Source organism: Callospermophilus lateralis, chromosome X (assembly GCF_048772815.1).
Source record: "Callospermophilus lateralis isolate mCalLat2 chromosome X, mCalLat2.hap1, whole genome shotgun sequence".
Lineage (NCBI taxonomy): Eukaryota > Metazoa > Chordata > Mammalia > Rodentia > Sciuridae > Callospermophilus > Callospermophilus lateralis.
Genome location: NC_135325.1, coordinates 88233911 through 88248346, shown reverse-complemented (window position 1 = coordinate 88248346; position 14436 = coordinate 88233911). Strand labels below are relative to the sequence as shown.

Genomic DNA, 14436 nt, shown 5'->3' with positions numbered 1-14436 from the left:
TCTGGGTTCAATCCCCAGCACCACACACAAAAAAAGAATTTTGGGGCTGGGGTTGTGGCTCAGTGGTAGAGTGCTCACCTAGCATGCTTGAGGCACTGAGTTCGATCCTCAGCACCACATAAATGTAAAATAAAGATATTGTGTCCACTTAAAACTAACTAAATAAATAAAGACATGAATGAAAAAGTAAACCCATTCATCTGTCTATTCCCACCCTACCCACCAAAAACCACCTTTCTTACTTGTCTCATCTACTCACTGGTCTTCTAGACTACCCACCTCAAGGCAGCTTGCACCATGGACTCATCCCAGTAATAAGGAACATCAGTAATAAGCCAAGCTTCCTATCATTGAGAGCCATATCCAAATTCTTCAAAAAGTACTGGGTAACTTAAGGAAACCTTCACATTATCCATAAAACTGATCTTAGGCTTCAAAGGGTCACACAATTTTGCCCAACAGAGATCATCACAGAACCAGTATTTTTGCCCTTTGCATGAAACAAATATGGCAGGGAAGATTTCTTAGTTGAGGTTCTTAAATCTGCCTTCCTTTTCAAATCCCTACCATTTTATCCCAATACCAGGCACCCAAGCTGGTGGTAGCAGCACCCATAGTGATAATGACAACAGCTGTCATCATTACCATCATCACTGTGGTGGCAGTGGCAGGGACCACTGTCATTGCTCATCATCACAGCTAAAACATATTTGCATATGCACTGTATGCCAGATATCTCAAGTGCTTTCCTAATATTTTCTCACTTAGTCCTCATAAGAAGTCTGGTTTGTTTAAGTATGATTATTCTATTTTATAATGTGGAAACTGGCTGAAAGGTTAAGTAACTTGCCTAGGATTATGAGATGGGGGGGGGATTTGAACCCAAGTCGTGACCACCTCAGAGCCTGTATTCTTGCCCAGTGTACCTGTGCTTTCTTGAAATGTACAGCAATGCTATTACCACTATTAAAACCTGCTAACATTTATTGAGTGCACAGAATGAGCCAGAATTTCTGTTCAAGTCTTTATTTAAATTATTTCATTTAATCCTCATAACAACCCTATTTGGTAAGTACTTTCCCATTTTACAGAAGTGTGAAACTGAGATTCAGAGCCATTAAATAACATGCCTGAGGTCAAATGGTGATGGAGCTCAAATCCAAATCCAGGAAATATGATCCAAACGCTCTCTCCATTAAGCTGAACTTACTTGCATTATGAAAAGAAGGTATTTCTAGTGCCCTACTTAGTCAAGATGCTTGCTATATCCCAATCCAGACCTGCAGAGTCCTTGCAAGAAATTGGGAAGTAAATGCAAATGAGGACACCTGTGTACCCCTCCTATACATGCCAGCAACTTAGGTCTGGTTAATCTAGGAAAAGATGATTAAACCACTTTCTAGAAGTGTTTCCTCATCCCCATTTCCCCTCAACCTGATTTCTGAAGATAACACCTCACCACCAGCCTGTGCTAATGTTCTGCCCAGAACATCTAATAAGTGTTTACCCAGGGCTCCCAGAGCCATAGTTAAGGGCCTTAATGTGCAATCTGGCTCTGCGCCTTATTTAATCAGTACCTGAATGAAATGTCTCTTTGCTAGCAACAGCCAAAGCACAGTCAGCCAGAGTCTTTCTGCAAACACAGCTGGTCGACTGGCAAAGGCAATTCAACTCACAGGCAAAATACACCCCAAGTTGATACAACTGCTCTATGATGAAGATGGGGGGAGGCTTAGGATGGAATGAGGATGGGCTCATTCTTCCCCTCACCTTCTCTCCCCACTGCAGATGATATCACTCCTCACTTCCCTATCCACCTAAACACCTGCCACAGGCCAGAGCTTGCACTGTTTCTGCCAAACAGGCCAATCTTCTCTCACCTCCTGGCTCCTACTTCCTTCCCTCAGAACCACCCAACCCAGGACGAGACTCATGCTACCTTCCTCCCTCTATCATTTCCTCCAGCAGCTACTATAAAGGAAGCAAAACCAACCAAGAAGTCCCCAAACCCTCCTCAGGTTGGCAATGGTTCCAAGTGTTTTAACACAATATGCACTGACAGATGTGTAAGCCCTGCCCTATGCAGCTGGGAAAGAGCTAAGTGGGCACAGAGCACTGGTATCCAGAAGAGGAGGGGTCCTCCCCTTGCCTTTAGAGTAACCACTGCATCCAAGCACCTCGAAGAGGGACTTAAATTAATATACCCTGGGGGTCAGCAAACAGGATGGAAAGATACTAATGACCCCAGTTCTCCTGCTTAGGAGAAAAGGGAAAGAAAAGAGGCCAATACTTGGACAAGGAATAAGGGAAAAGCCACTTGCTCAAAAACACTCAATACAGCCCACCAATTAGAGATCAAGTTTATGTAAAAAGGCCATTTCTAAAACTCATCCTGTCCCTGATGTCTAGTGGAATCTGTCTATGTGCAATTCCCAATTCAGTTATCTCTTCAATGGGATTGCTTTCCTGCCAATTCTCTGACAGATGTCACACCTCCTCTGATGAAATGGGCAGTTTGAATTGTAGAAGGGGTTGTTTTGGAGCTCAGAATACTCTAGAAGGCCAGGTATGCTGGTGCATGCCTGTAATCCCAGTGACTTGGGAGATGGAGGCAGGAGGATTGCAAGTTCAAAGCCAGTCTCAGCAACTTATAGAGGTCCTAAGCAACTCAGCAAGACCCTGTCTCTAAATAAAATACAAAATAGGGCTGGGGTTGTGGCTCTGTGATTAAGCCCCTCTGGGTTCAATTTTTTATACCAAAAAAAAAAAAAAAAAAAGAATACTCTGGAAGGAGGCTAACTTGGATGGGATGGGTCAGGTGGAGCAACTTGGAAACAGCAGAATATGAAAAAGAAAGGTAAAAAGACAGCACCAATCTCAGAGAAAAAAGAAAGTAAGAAGGGAAAAAGGAAGCAAGGAAGGAAGGGGGAGGGAGAGAGGGAAAAAGGAAAGGAGGCAGGGAGGAAAGGAAGGAAGACATGCCTATTTCATCAGTTCTGCTATGGAGCTTACTAAGGGCAGCAACTATCCTGTGAGCCATTAAAAGGCATCTCTTGTTTGCATGTGGGATACCTGCTAACTTTCCATATTTAATGGCTGCTCATTAACCTCAATGTTCCATGCATCTGGCCTTGACAATGTGGGCCCTCCTTGGGACAACAAAGAGAACACAATTTTCTATCTTGCAAGTCTCCTATTGAGAATTCATGAACATCTGTGGTTCTCTCATCAACATCCCAGAGATGACAGAGCATTCCTAGAGTTTCACTTGGCTTGTGGAGAGAGAAATAAGAAACGTGCCCCTGCAATAAGATGCAAATGACTCCAGGTTACAGTTGAAATACTTTCCTGTGAAGAAGGAAGCAACTCTATGCCTTATTAGCACACGTTATTTCTTATGCCTTGAATCCCCTTCTTTCCTCCACTGTTCTCATTCATTCACACACATTTGTAGAGCATGTATAAGAGCCAGGCCCTGTTTTAGGCACTAAAACAGAACACAAGACAAAGAAGAGTCCTTATTCTCATGGAGCTAACATACCTCCTGCATGAGCCAGCACAAATGTCACCCCCTCTAAGAAGCTTTGCTTAAATGCACTAAGGGAAAAAAAGACCCTTGGCCCTCTGTGTTTTGTTCAAATCTGTCACTGTGCATGTAATACTGTAATTCAGTTGATCTGTTTTCTTGTCTTTCTCATTTCAATTGTAAGCAACACAAGAGCAAAGACTGATTCTTATTTATCTTTGAATCTCCAGTGCCTGGCTCCAATGTTTGGCATATAACAGGCATTCAGTGAGCATTTGTTGACTAAATGCCAAAATAAATAAATTCCCATGAGCATTTCAAACAAGAGTCTTGAAAACAGAGTTAACCTACAACAACCAGGTGTCAACATTCCCTCTTGTTAATCCCTACAGATCCTAGAGATGGGAGGAAGGGAATGTAGAAGGCCCTAAAGGGGACAAAGGAGGCCTGCTTGAAATAACTGATGACATAACTCATGATACTCCACAACAACCTTAAAACCTACCCTGCAATAACTGGGATAGCTCAATCTCTAATTTGAAACACACCATCTAACACCTACATGATGGTGTTGCCAGAAGACTAAATGCCTAGCCCATAGGCCACCCAGACTCACACCGGCAGGGAGGAGTACTTGAGCCAACTTCCCACCTAATACTTCAGCTAGCAGATAATGTCTCTCAAAGTGGGTCCAAGGCTCACTAACATTCGATTTACCAAGAAGCTTGTTATAAATACAGTTTCCCATACTTATCGTGGACCTGCTCAGAATTGCCATGCAAATACCAGTCATCTGTACTCTAACCAGATTCCAAACATTTCTTTCACAAAGGGAGTTCCACAATGAGTGCTCTCCACACTCATGGTTTCTTTGTGTCCATTTGATCAGTTACAGGGAGGAGAAGAACATTTGAGACAAGATATTTCAATGTAACAAAAGCTGTGGGGTTGACTGGGACTGGGGATGTGGCTCCATGGCAGAACATTTGCCCAGCATGCACAAAGCCCTGGTTCCATACTCAGCACAACAACACAAAAAAATTACATTTGAAAAAGATACAAAAGACTAGGAGAAGCCGAGAGATTCGGTGCTTCTTGTAGAGAATATTTTGATAAAGCATATTGACAATGAGATACCCACTGAAAAGTACCGAAGGGGAAAAAATAGGAAAAGGGAGTTACTGACCTAATAACATTCTTTTTCTTTATATGATATTAAGATGCAAGAGAAGAAAGCTGGCCTGTCCAAATGTCTCCCAAGGGATTAAGACCTAGAGCAAATAGCATAATTTCCTGATTAAAATGAAAGTGAACAGATACTTTGGGTGAGAATGGGCTACGGTTTTAATAACCAGTTCTTTGTGATGAAAATTCTACAAAAAGATGTGAGCTATAGCTGAGACTGTCTCTCTCCTGTATTTCAAAAAACAGAAAGATTCTCTTAATGGGCACAATAGACCCAGGAACTATTTCCATGAGGCCTCAAGGGAACACAGACAGGGCCACCAGAGGGGAAAGAAAAAAGAAAAGTAAAAACTCAGCTCGATCACTCAGTCAGTCATCATTATCCAGCACATATTAAACAATTAATGTACATGTACAGTATTATATTCAGCTCTGCAGGGAGTTACACTGCTGTATGCCTTTCCTTGTAAAAATTGCTCCTGCTAACACTAGAGAATGAAGAAACATGTAAAAACAGGCAACCGAGCCAAACACAAAATTATCTACTCACACACAAAGGTATACATTAAAGATCCATTTTTGTATTGCTGTGGATAAAGCCCAGGGCCTCACACATGCTAAGTGCACACTCTACCACTGAGCTATTCCCAAGTTCTTGAACCCAATACTCCAAGAAGTAGTCAGAGGGTTGGAAAAGGAGGACAAAAGGTGTTCCTAGAATGACACAAATAACTGGATTCAGGTCAGAATCATCTAAAAAGTTTTCATAGAGAATCTTCAGAAGAGTACTTACAGAGGGAAGGGATCCAAAAGAAATCCCACAAAGACTGAGAAGGTGGTACATCTATGGCAAAGGGACAAAATTCCAAGGAGCCTGTGGATCACCCACTGAGTAGGAGCCAGCAACATACAGTTATTTAAAAGCAAGTGTGATGCTAGGTTGTAAGAACAGGTGCATGGCATGAAAAGGCTGGGAAGAAAATCTTTCCTCTCTGCTTGGTGCAGGCTTGACCTCTGGTAAGAATTACGGCATCCAGTTTTACATGCTGTGCATTACAAGGGTATGCAGACATGGGCAAGAATCCAGAGAAAAGCAACTGAAATCATTACAGGAATGACTTCTAGCAGCTATTGAGAAAGGTAAAATGGAGATGAGGTTTGTTAGTCAGAATCTGCAATAAAACTGCTTTGGTCATATGTCAGTTTTAATCAGCTCTGCCCAACTTCTGTTTTGGGTTTTGTTGTTGTTGCTGTTTTGTATGTGTGTGTGTTTTGTTTTTGCTTTGTTTTGTTTTTTTGGCTGTGGGATTAAACCCATGAACCACCAAGCCACATTCCCAGCCATTTTTATTTTTTATTTGAAACAGGGTCTTGCTAAGTTGGTTAGGGCCTCACTAAGTTGCCGAGGGTGGCTTTGAACCCCTGATCCTCCTGCCTCAGCCTCCTCAGCAGCTGAGATTACAGGCATGTGCCTCCACACCCCGATTCCCAGCTTCTCCATTTAAGTGATTATAGTTCTTCAGAGGATTAAAATGTTTTGTTTCCATGTGGCCCATTTCATAGAGAAGACTAGGATAGGAAAAGGTTAAATCATTTGCTCAGGTTCCCACAGCAAGCTATGAGCAAAACAACTGTCATAATTTTAAATCCCACTGCTGTCTGTGGGTCGTTTAATCAACTAATCCACATGACCCTTCTTTATAATGAACACCCCCAAAAGACTCTAACAGTGAAAGATGGGAAAATTCTCTGCAAATTTCCTTTGATGAGGGAGAAATAAAACAAACTAAAAAGGAATATCATGCCTCACTGCCAAGGCCCATATAAATACCATCCCCTTCCATCCCCCTGGATTGATGATACAGACACAGTCCATCTGATAAGCTGTCTGCAGATGGTTGGATCCCTCATTGAACCCATTACCCACCAATGTTGATTCCAAGCAGGAAGAATAATCAGTGCTCCAGACAACAGATGGGGAATGAGGAGGTATGTGTCTGGTCTAAACCCAAAGGGTAAAAGAGAAAGCCTAGTCCTCAAATCCATCAGGTTTTCTCTAAAACAAAACTATCACATGGTAACTGGAATGCACCAGTGTATATTTACTGAGTTACAAAGGATGTCACCAAAAGCTCAGAATTTTTTGAGTACATGCCATTCTACACTTTTAGCAAGGAGGAGGAAGTAAATAAGAAAATCAAATGGTGAACCCAAAGCAGATAAGTCATATTTAGTGGAAATCAAACTTGTAATTGTTATAATGAAGACAGAAAGTCAAATAGGAGTGGCAATTCTAAAAAAGAATGGGGCTCAGTATTTTTGGCAAAAAGACAGTAGCTTGGATTAAAAGGGTCAATGGCATCAATTACTATTTGCCAAATGTCCAACCTGGCTTTATGTACAAAGGCATTAAGAGTTAAATGGCATATGGTATGCTCTCCTAAGTCCAATGCCTAACCAGGAGCTGTTGGCACAGACACATACAGAACCATCAGGCATTGGGCAGTTAAACAAGACATCCAAAAAGGGATCTTTTCATTAAGTTCTTAAGACAAAAACAACATAACAGGACTCAAGGAAGATACAGGGCCATTAAATCAAGGCCACTAATCTTTTAGCTAAGCTGACATTTTTAACCCTTCTGCTGAGAAATGGTAGAATTTTTTTGAAGTCCAAGAACTCAGTTTATTTTGATAGTCATTATAAATTCAAAAATGATCCAGTACTACTTCAATCCTACAACCCTCTATAAGTCTATAGTCCCAGGACCCCTAAGAAATCTGATGAGACCAAACAGAAACCCAGCAGCAGGAACAGTAATCAAGAATAATTCGGCCGGGAGTGGTGATGTAACGCCCGGTAGTCCTAGCAGTTCAGGAGGCTGAGGCAGGAGGATTGTGAGTTCAAAGCCAGCCTCAGCAATAGCAAGGCGCTAAGCAACTCAGTGAGATCTGTCTCTAAATAAAATACAAAATAGGCTGGGGATGTGGCTCAGTGGTTGGGTTCCGTCCTCAGCACCACATAAAAATAAATAAAGTTTAAAAAATTGGCATATTTTAAAAAAAGAATAATTCAGATGTAAGTACTGCCCTTCCTTATGCTACTACAGTTGGCAGTCACCTGACAGCAGCATGACTATGATGAGGGTCTGTGTGACAAGGCACTTGGAATGAATATTGTTCAGACTGAAAAATGGGAGATGAAGAAAATGACCAGTTTCCCTCCAACTTTTCTAGTTCCTATCCCAAAAGCAATATAGCCCTTGTTACAAACTTATACTGACTCTGAGGAAGAAGGCCTTTCTACAAAACCAAAATAGTCAATGGGTTGGAGTCACATAGCAGAAACGCCCCTTGCTCCTGCCTAGTATGTGTGAGAGCCTATGTTCAATCCCTTGCAAAGAGAGAGAGAGAGAGAGAGAGAAAGAAAGAAAGAAAAAGAAATATCCTTTGCTAAGTTACTCCTTTTACTTCAGTTAAATCTCCCTTTCCTTTTCTGGACTTCTAAACTCCACAGAATATACTATTACAATATAGCCTCATTCAGCTGATTCACTTACCAAAGCATTTCTTTATATATATTATCTTCCCCTTGGAATATACAGTCATGAGAAACATTTTAACATCTCTTTCTCTAGTCTCAAGCTGATCTATCACAACCCCGTATAATATAATGCTTATGAAAGTGCCTTATAAATAAATAGTAAAGTACTAGATAAATGCATGGTATTATTAACCTTACATATTATCATTAGTCATTGCTGCAACCAAGTCAGAAAATTGTTCCCAACCGTCTGTTGTAAATTTTTTCTAGGACACACAGCAACTTTTAAAAATCTATATGTTCCTGCTTCCAGGGAAGAGTCACACAGAAGGTTTGGAAAGTTGGATATCAAAGGCTAGGTCCTCTCATGGGCCAGAGGTCACTATTTAAATGGCATAAAAAGAGTTATTTAGGGATCATCAGCATAGGATTATAATCCTGATGAGGCTCAAAAATTCCTCAGCATGACTCCATTCATGATTCATATCCCCACCTTACAGCTTCAGTGTTTAAACTAAGCACAGGACAGTAGAAAAAGCACAGGTGACAGGAATCAGTTCACAATTCCCCAAATATCCACCTCTCCCCCAAATATCATCATCCTCTGAATGTGGGCCCAAGAGTGGTGTGGTTGAGCCTACTTTACTGGGGAGACACACAGTGCAAAAGATAAATAGGTAGAGATAAGAATAGGAAAGACAGTAGAATGTTCATATATGAATACACAACCAGTGAAATGCCACATCTTGTACAACCACAAGAATGGGATCCTAATTAGAATAAGTTATACTGCATGTATGTTTAATATGTCAAAATACACTCTACTGTCATGTATACCTAAAAAGAACAAATTTTTCAAAAAAGATGAATAGGGACTGGCTAACTAAACTCCACAGAGAAGAAACTAGTTTTCTTTTTTTGGCAGAAGGAGGTGAAAAAACTTTCACACTAGCTCTCGGTTGCATTCCCATCTACTTCTTATGAATGAAAGAATCACAACACATGACTGTCAAGAGCTGGAAATGCAACTCTGCCTCATTTTACAGATAGGAAAACTGAGGCCCAGGAAGACAACTTTCCCTTAAAGTCATACAACCAATTAATGCCATACCTAGGTCTCCGGAGTCTTCTAAAAGCCTCTAAAAATCATTCCTCTAAAAACCATGGTGCTATCTTTGATATGTTCACACCAGCATCAGTCCCAGTGAGGCTTAATTTAGTCCTTTGTTGACTTTCTAGCCAGAGGCCTCAAGACCCCTTTGTAAAAGGGCTACCCTCTGACCCTCACCACCTGCCATCCTAAAAAACACTCCTGTCCTGAGAGCCTCACACAGCGGCTGAGGTACGTTGTTCTTTCTCTTGTACAAAAAGCCCATTCATAAAAAAAGAAAAAGAAAGAGGACTGGTTCAAATTTATACAGCAGGTATAGCTGGACAGCTCTGGACTTCCTGTGAATAACATCACTTCCCAAGAAACCTTTTCTGAAATACTGCTGCCCACTCCAGCTCCGTTCCATGATTACAGTCACCCAATCAATAACAGCCACCTTATTCCAAAACTATTCACACTTTCTTGCCACGTCTGCAAAATGGGAATAGGCCACAGATCGTTCACCACATTTTACAGACTGGGAAACTGAGTCAGGCACTGCACACAGAGCTAGCAAGTATCTGAGCCACAAGGAGACAGTGCCATGTATGCTCATCTGCCATGTTTATCTGCCCAGGCCTTCCAAAGGACTGCCCCACCACCCACTGACACCCCCACTTTGGGACTGACAGCTTGTAACTCCAGAGGATGGGTTTGCTTTTCATCCCAGAGGCTAATTCATCTTTTGGCTGCAGGCAAGTGACCTTCCATCCCTGAGTGCTGCCAAGGCTGTAAAATGGAGATAATAATCTCAACCTCCTGCCCCACACATGGTTGTCTTAAGTCTCCCGAGAATAACCTTCTACAAATACAAAAGCAATAAAGATGTTAATGACCAGTTTCAAAACTGCCCCTAAAGAAAATGTACCAGGTTTTCTCAGCCTGAAATCTAAAGACAGATTGCTTTCCCCCATCCCCTTCCTCCTCCTCCTCCTCCTCCTCCTCCTCCTCCTCCTCCTCCTCCTCCTCCTCCTCCATGATTTTATAGCTTCGGAACATCTCTCTGCACACTGCACAGGCTGAGTACAGAAAGACCATCTCACGCTTGGTCCTCACCCAGATTATGTTTATGTATCTGGCAACTTTCCTTTTCAAACCCTTTTGTTTTCCTTAGCATCACTAATGGGTAGAAGCCGAGGAGGTAAAGAAATCAGCTTTCTGAGCACCCCTGGACCATAACCACAGGAGACAGAGTGATAAGATGGAGAAGTTTGAAAATTGTAAATATCCTCTCACCAGATAGAGATCACCAGCCCAAAGTTCATGAGTCAGCCTGGGGCCTGTTTCAGGGAGCACTTGGTAGGAGCCTGGGGCAGCTCCAGTGCCTCAGAACTCAAAGGCACACCTCACCCCCAAGAACATAAACTCCCCAATGAAAGAGTCACTAAGAGAAACCCGTAAAAGTACTTCCCCAAAGTACCACAGTGGAGACAAGGAAGCTTATGTGACAACCTTGGGAAAGAGTGTCACCAGGCCACTGAGAATTGAACTATCACCAAAGGCAAAAGGGCTGGGCCATGGTCCACAGATGTGATTCAAAAAGGGCACCTGGCTGGGGCAGGACTTCCTGCTTGTAAAAGGCCAGGCTAGGGCAGGGAAAGGAGGGGCCACTGGCCTGAGTGCCAGAGGTTCTCAGGTCGAGGCACAAGGTTCCTCACCTCCACTGCGGGGCTGATCACATATTGTGCAAAGCCAAATCTGAAATGGGCACAGAGACAGCCACTCATTGGAAAATCATTTTTAAGGGTCCCACTTCCCATAGGGATGAGGTGCTCTATACTACCGAGTGTCCTGAGCACACAAATGACTTGTATCACTCAGGCTGCCCAGGAAAAAGTCAACAGACTCACATGCATCATGGTGACCAGGTGACAGGGGTTGAGCAGGTAGATGACGGTCTTGGTGGCGAACTTAAAGCCCAGCTCCACCCCGAAGGTCAGGCACAGGGCTACTAAGAGCAGATTCTTGCTCAGGCTCTCCTTGCCTTCATCGGGCCGCTGGGTCACCTGCTGTGGCTGGCTGCCACGGCCACCCCTACCGTCCTCCGTCTGCCTCAGGATGTGCCGCAGGGCCACCAGGATCTCCAACAGGGCCAGGGTCAGGACCACCACACTTTCCAGCAGCCGCTGCTGCCAAGAGAGGAAGGCAGCACAGTCGGGGCCCCCATTGCCTGCAAAACTGGGGTCCACGCCCCCATAGAGCCAGTCCAGGAGACTATGGTAGCTATACCGGGACATGATGCAAAGTGATTCCCCTTGACCACTGTGCAGGAAGCAAGAGCGAGATGGAACACGAGCCCAGAGGGTTGCCCGGGTACTGGAACATGTAAGGAGGGCACACCCCTGCACCCCTCTCCAGACACGGGGGCACCTAGAGCAGGGGAAGGGAATCTACACGCGAGGCCCGGGGTAAAGTGCTGGCTCTAACTTGTCCCCACGGCTGTCTGGGGAGCCCCCCGCGCTTCTCCAGTGGCCACCAACGAGGCAGGGTTGAAAGGAGCCGTTGGCCAATCTAAAAGGAAGGAGAGGAAAAAAAAAGGTCTCAAAGAGGCAATTGCATTGGGAATTAACGAAGCGGGGAGGGAGGGGTAACTAGCGAGGGAAGAAAAGGGGAACAGGGGAAGTGGCGAAGCAAGCAGGGGTCAGGGAAGCCAAAGGCCGAGAGGGTCAGGGCGGGGGCCGAGGGGACCCTGCAGTGCCGCCTGAGGGAACCGCGGGATGGGGGGCAAAGCGGGTGAGAGCGAGGGGACACGCGGAGGCTAGGAGAGGGGCTCGCGGGGCCGGGCAGGCGGGGAGGGCGACTGGGAGGGCAGGGACGCCGGAGTCCTCGTCTCACGCACTCCACAGGGGGATCTCTTACTCCTGCAACCGCGTGGCCGTCTCTGCCCCCAGCTAGCAACTTCGCCGCCGACGGGCCCCTCCAGCCAATTTAGAGCCGTCCCGGTCCAGCCTCCCGCCCCCGGGTACACCCCCGAGCCCCCCAGCTCCACCCCCGGCCCCAGCCGCCCGCCCTCCGGGCAGCACCACCCTCAGCCCGCGGCCCGCCCGGGACCTGCCCCCCTCGCGCGGGCAGCGGCGGGAGGAAGCCGAGAGGGAGGGCGGGAGGCCGGGAGGCCGGGCCAGCCAGGGGCTGGACTACAGCCGGCCCCCCCACTCCGCCCCGGCGCCGCCGCATCTTCCCGCGCCTCCTGCCGGCCCTGGGGACGGGCCGCCGCGCCCCTCAGGGCTCCACTCACCGGCAGCGCGGCCCGTGGCCCTGCCTCGGGCCACCGCTCTGCTCCTGCACTCCCCGCGCCCCGGCGCTGGGCTCCCCTGGTGGCCTCAGCCACCGCCGCCGCTGTCGCCGCCGCCGTCGCGCAGGGCTCCTCCTCCCGGTCTTCCTCCCCCTGCAGCAACCGCGCTCGCTTCCTCCTTCTTCCCCTCCTTCTCTCCTCCCCCTCGCGGCCGCCGCCGCCTCCCGCGTCCCTCCTCCCGACGGGTGCAACCTCTCGCCCCCACGCACCTACCCACCACGTCCTCGGGCCACCACTATCCCACCTCGCCTCCGTCCCTCTCCCGCCCGCCGCCGACTCCCCCCACCGCGTCCACCCTTCACACCTCCCACCCTGCCTCGCCTAGGAGCTCCCTCCGCCTCCCTCCTGCGGCTCAATCTCCGCCTCCTTCCTCCTCCTCCCGGCCTGCCTTCACTTTGCACTCTTCGAGGAGACTGCACGCGTGCACAGCCGCCCTCCACAACCCCGTGCAGAATTCGTCTCCTTGCGTTCGCTAACTCTGCCTTCCATAACCCTGTTCTCCATGAAAATTCTTTGTATAACTGGCACATAGTAGGCAGTCAGCCGGCCCTCGCTAACTTCTTGTGGAATGGAGAAGCCTGGCCAGTGATGAGCAGCTGAGCAAGCTTGGCTTTTGGGGGTGTGGTGGGTATGGCCTTCTCTTCCCGTTTCCTCCCTTCTGCCATGAGATGGAAGGTGTGTGCGGGACCACCAAGGCCTCTTCTCTCACCTTTCTAGCCACAGCTACGCCCCACCCCCCACTTCGGTGCCAAGACAAAGTCTTCTTGGCCCTTCTCTTCTCCCTCCTGCTCAGGTCTGTGGCCAACTGCCACTCCCTCTCCTTCAACCTACTTCTACCCTATCTCCAGACCTGCCTTCAATGGTAGACAAGCTGGAAGAAAAGGAGCTTCCTCTGGCTTCTTTGCCTTCTTCTTCCCTCTCCTTGCAAGAGAGCGGCTTCAAAAAGCCATCCAGGACAATGTGAATGCAGAGGGACAGGTTCCCCTCTTCACTGCTGCTTCCTACCCACAACTGCATTTACTTTTCTTCGGACAAGGGAGTAGGAAAAGGATCTCTACAGAGTCTACCTAATGTTGACTTAATATTTATTGAAGACTCACAATGAGTTAGAAGAATATCCAGAAAAACACAGTCAGGCACCTTGCCTAGGAAACACTTGGATTTGGGCTGTAAGCCAGGTTCAAAACATAAAATACTATCTATTATGTTATCAGGCCATTGCCCTCCCATCCTTTCCAAGTTTGGTTTTCCTACAAATATGGCCAAGGTAGTCTTGTCTAATTCCGAGTATTTTACAGTATCTACCATAAGCACAATTCTCTTAAGTGGCTAATTAATAAAGAAAAACAAAAATTGATTTCAGAGGCTCACTCATTCATTCCCCTTAGGTGTTTTCTTAAATCCTCAGCAACATAACCAAGGAATATTAAGGACAAATCTGGGGGTTTCCTGGCAATGGCATGCAGTGTTCAGAGACCTCAAGTTCCTACCTTCAAATTAAGAATGAGGTTATAGCATTCAGTAAATGGCTCCACTAATCCCTCCAATTTCCATGCTGAACTTTAATTGCTATAAGGTCCTTGCTTAGCTTCTGGATGTCTTAATTGACAGCCACCATTTTATTTATTATTTTTTAAAATTTTGTTTTATTGTTGGTTGTTCAAAACATTACACAGTTCTTGATATATCATATTTCACACTTTGATTCAAGTGGGTTATGAACTCCCATTTTTACCCCAT

At 45.9% G+C, this 14436-nt stretch overlaps 1 protein-coding gene across 6 annotated transcripts in view; it reads right to left on the bottom strand.

Moving 5' to 3' along the window:
* Positions 1–12762, bottom strand: part of Tmem164 (transmembrane protein 164) — a 161845-nt gene extending 149083 nt beyond the window's left edge. The window contains exons 1-3 of one of the 6 annotated variants that reach the window (XM_077107145.1): positions 12640–12719; positions 11634–11915; positions 11255–11533 (exon numbers count right to left, since the gene is read on the bottom strand). In XM_077107145.1, coding sequence (XP_076963260.1) covers positions 11255–11533; positions 11634–11729 — 375 coding nt within the window. In that variant the 5' untranslated portion in view covers positions 11730–11915; positions 12640–12719. Of the gene's footprint in view, positions 1–11254; positions 11916–12243; positions 12328–12639 lie in introns of those variants that run through there. The other 5 variants (XM_077107147.1, XM_077107146.1, XM_077107148.1 and 2 more) reach the window with 5 other exon arrangements.
* Between the last annotated feature and the right edge of the window lie 1674 nt (positions 12763–14436).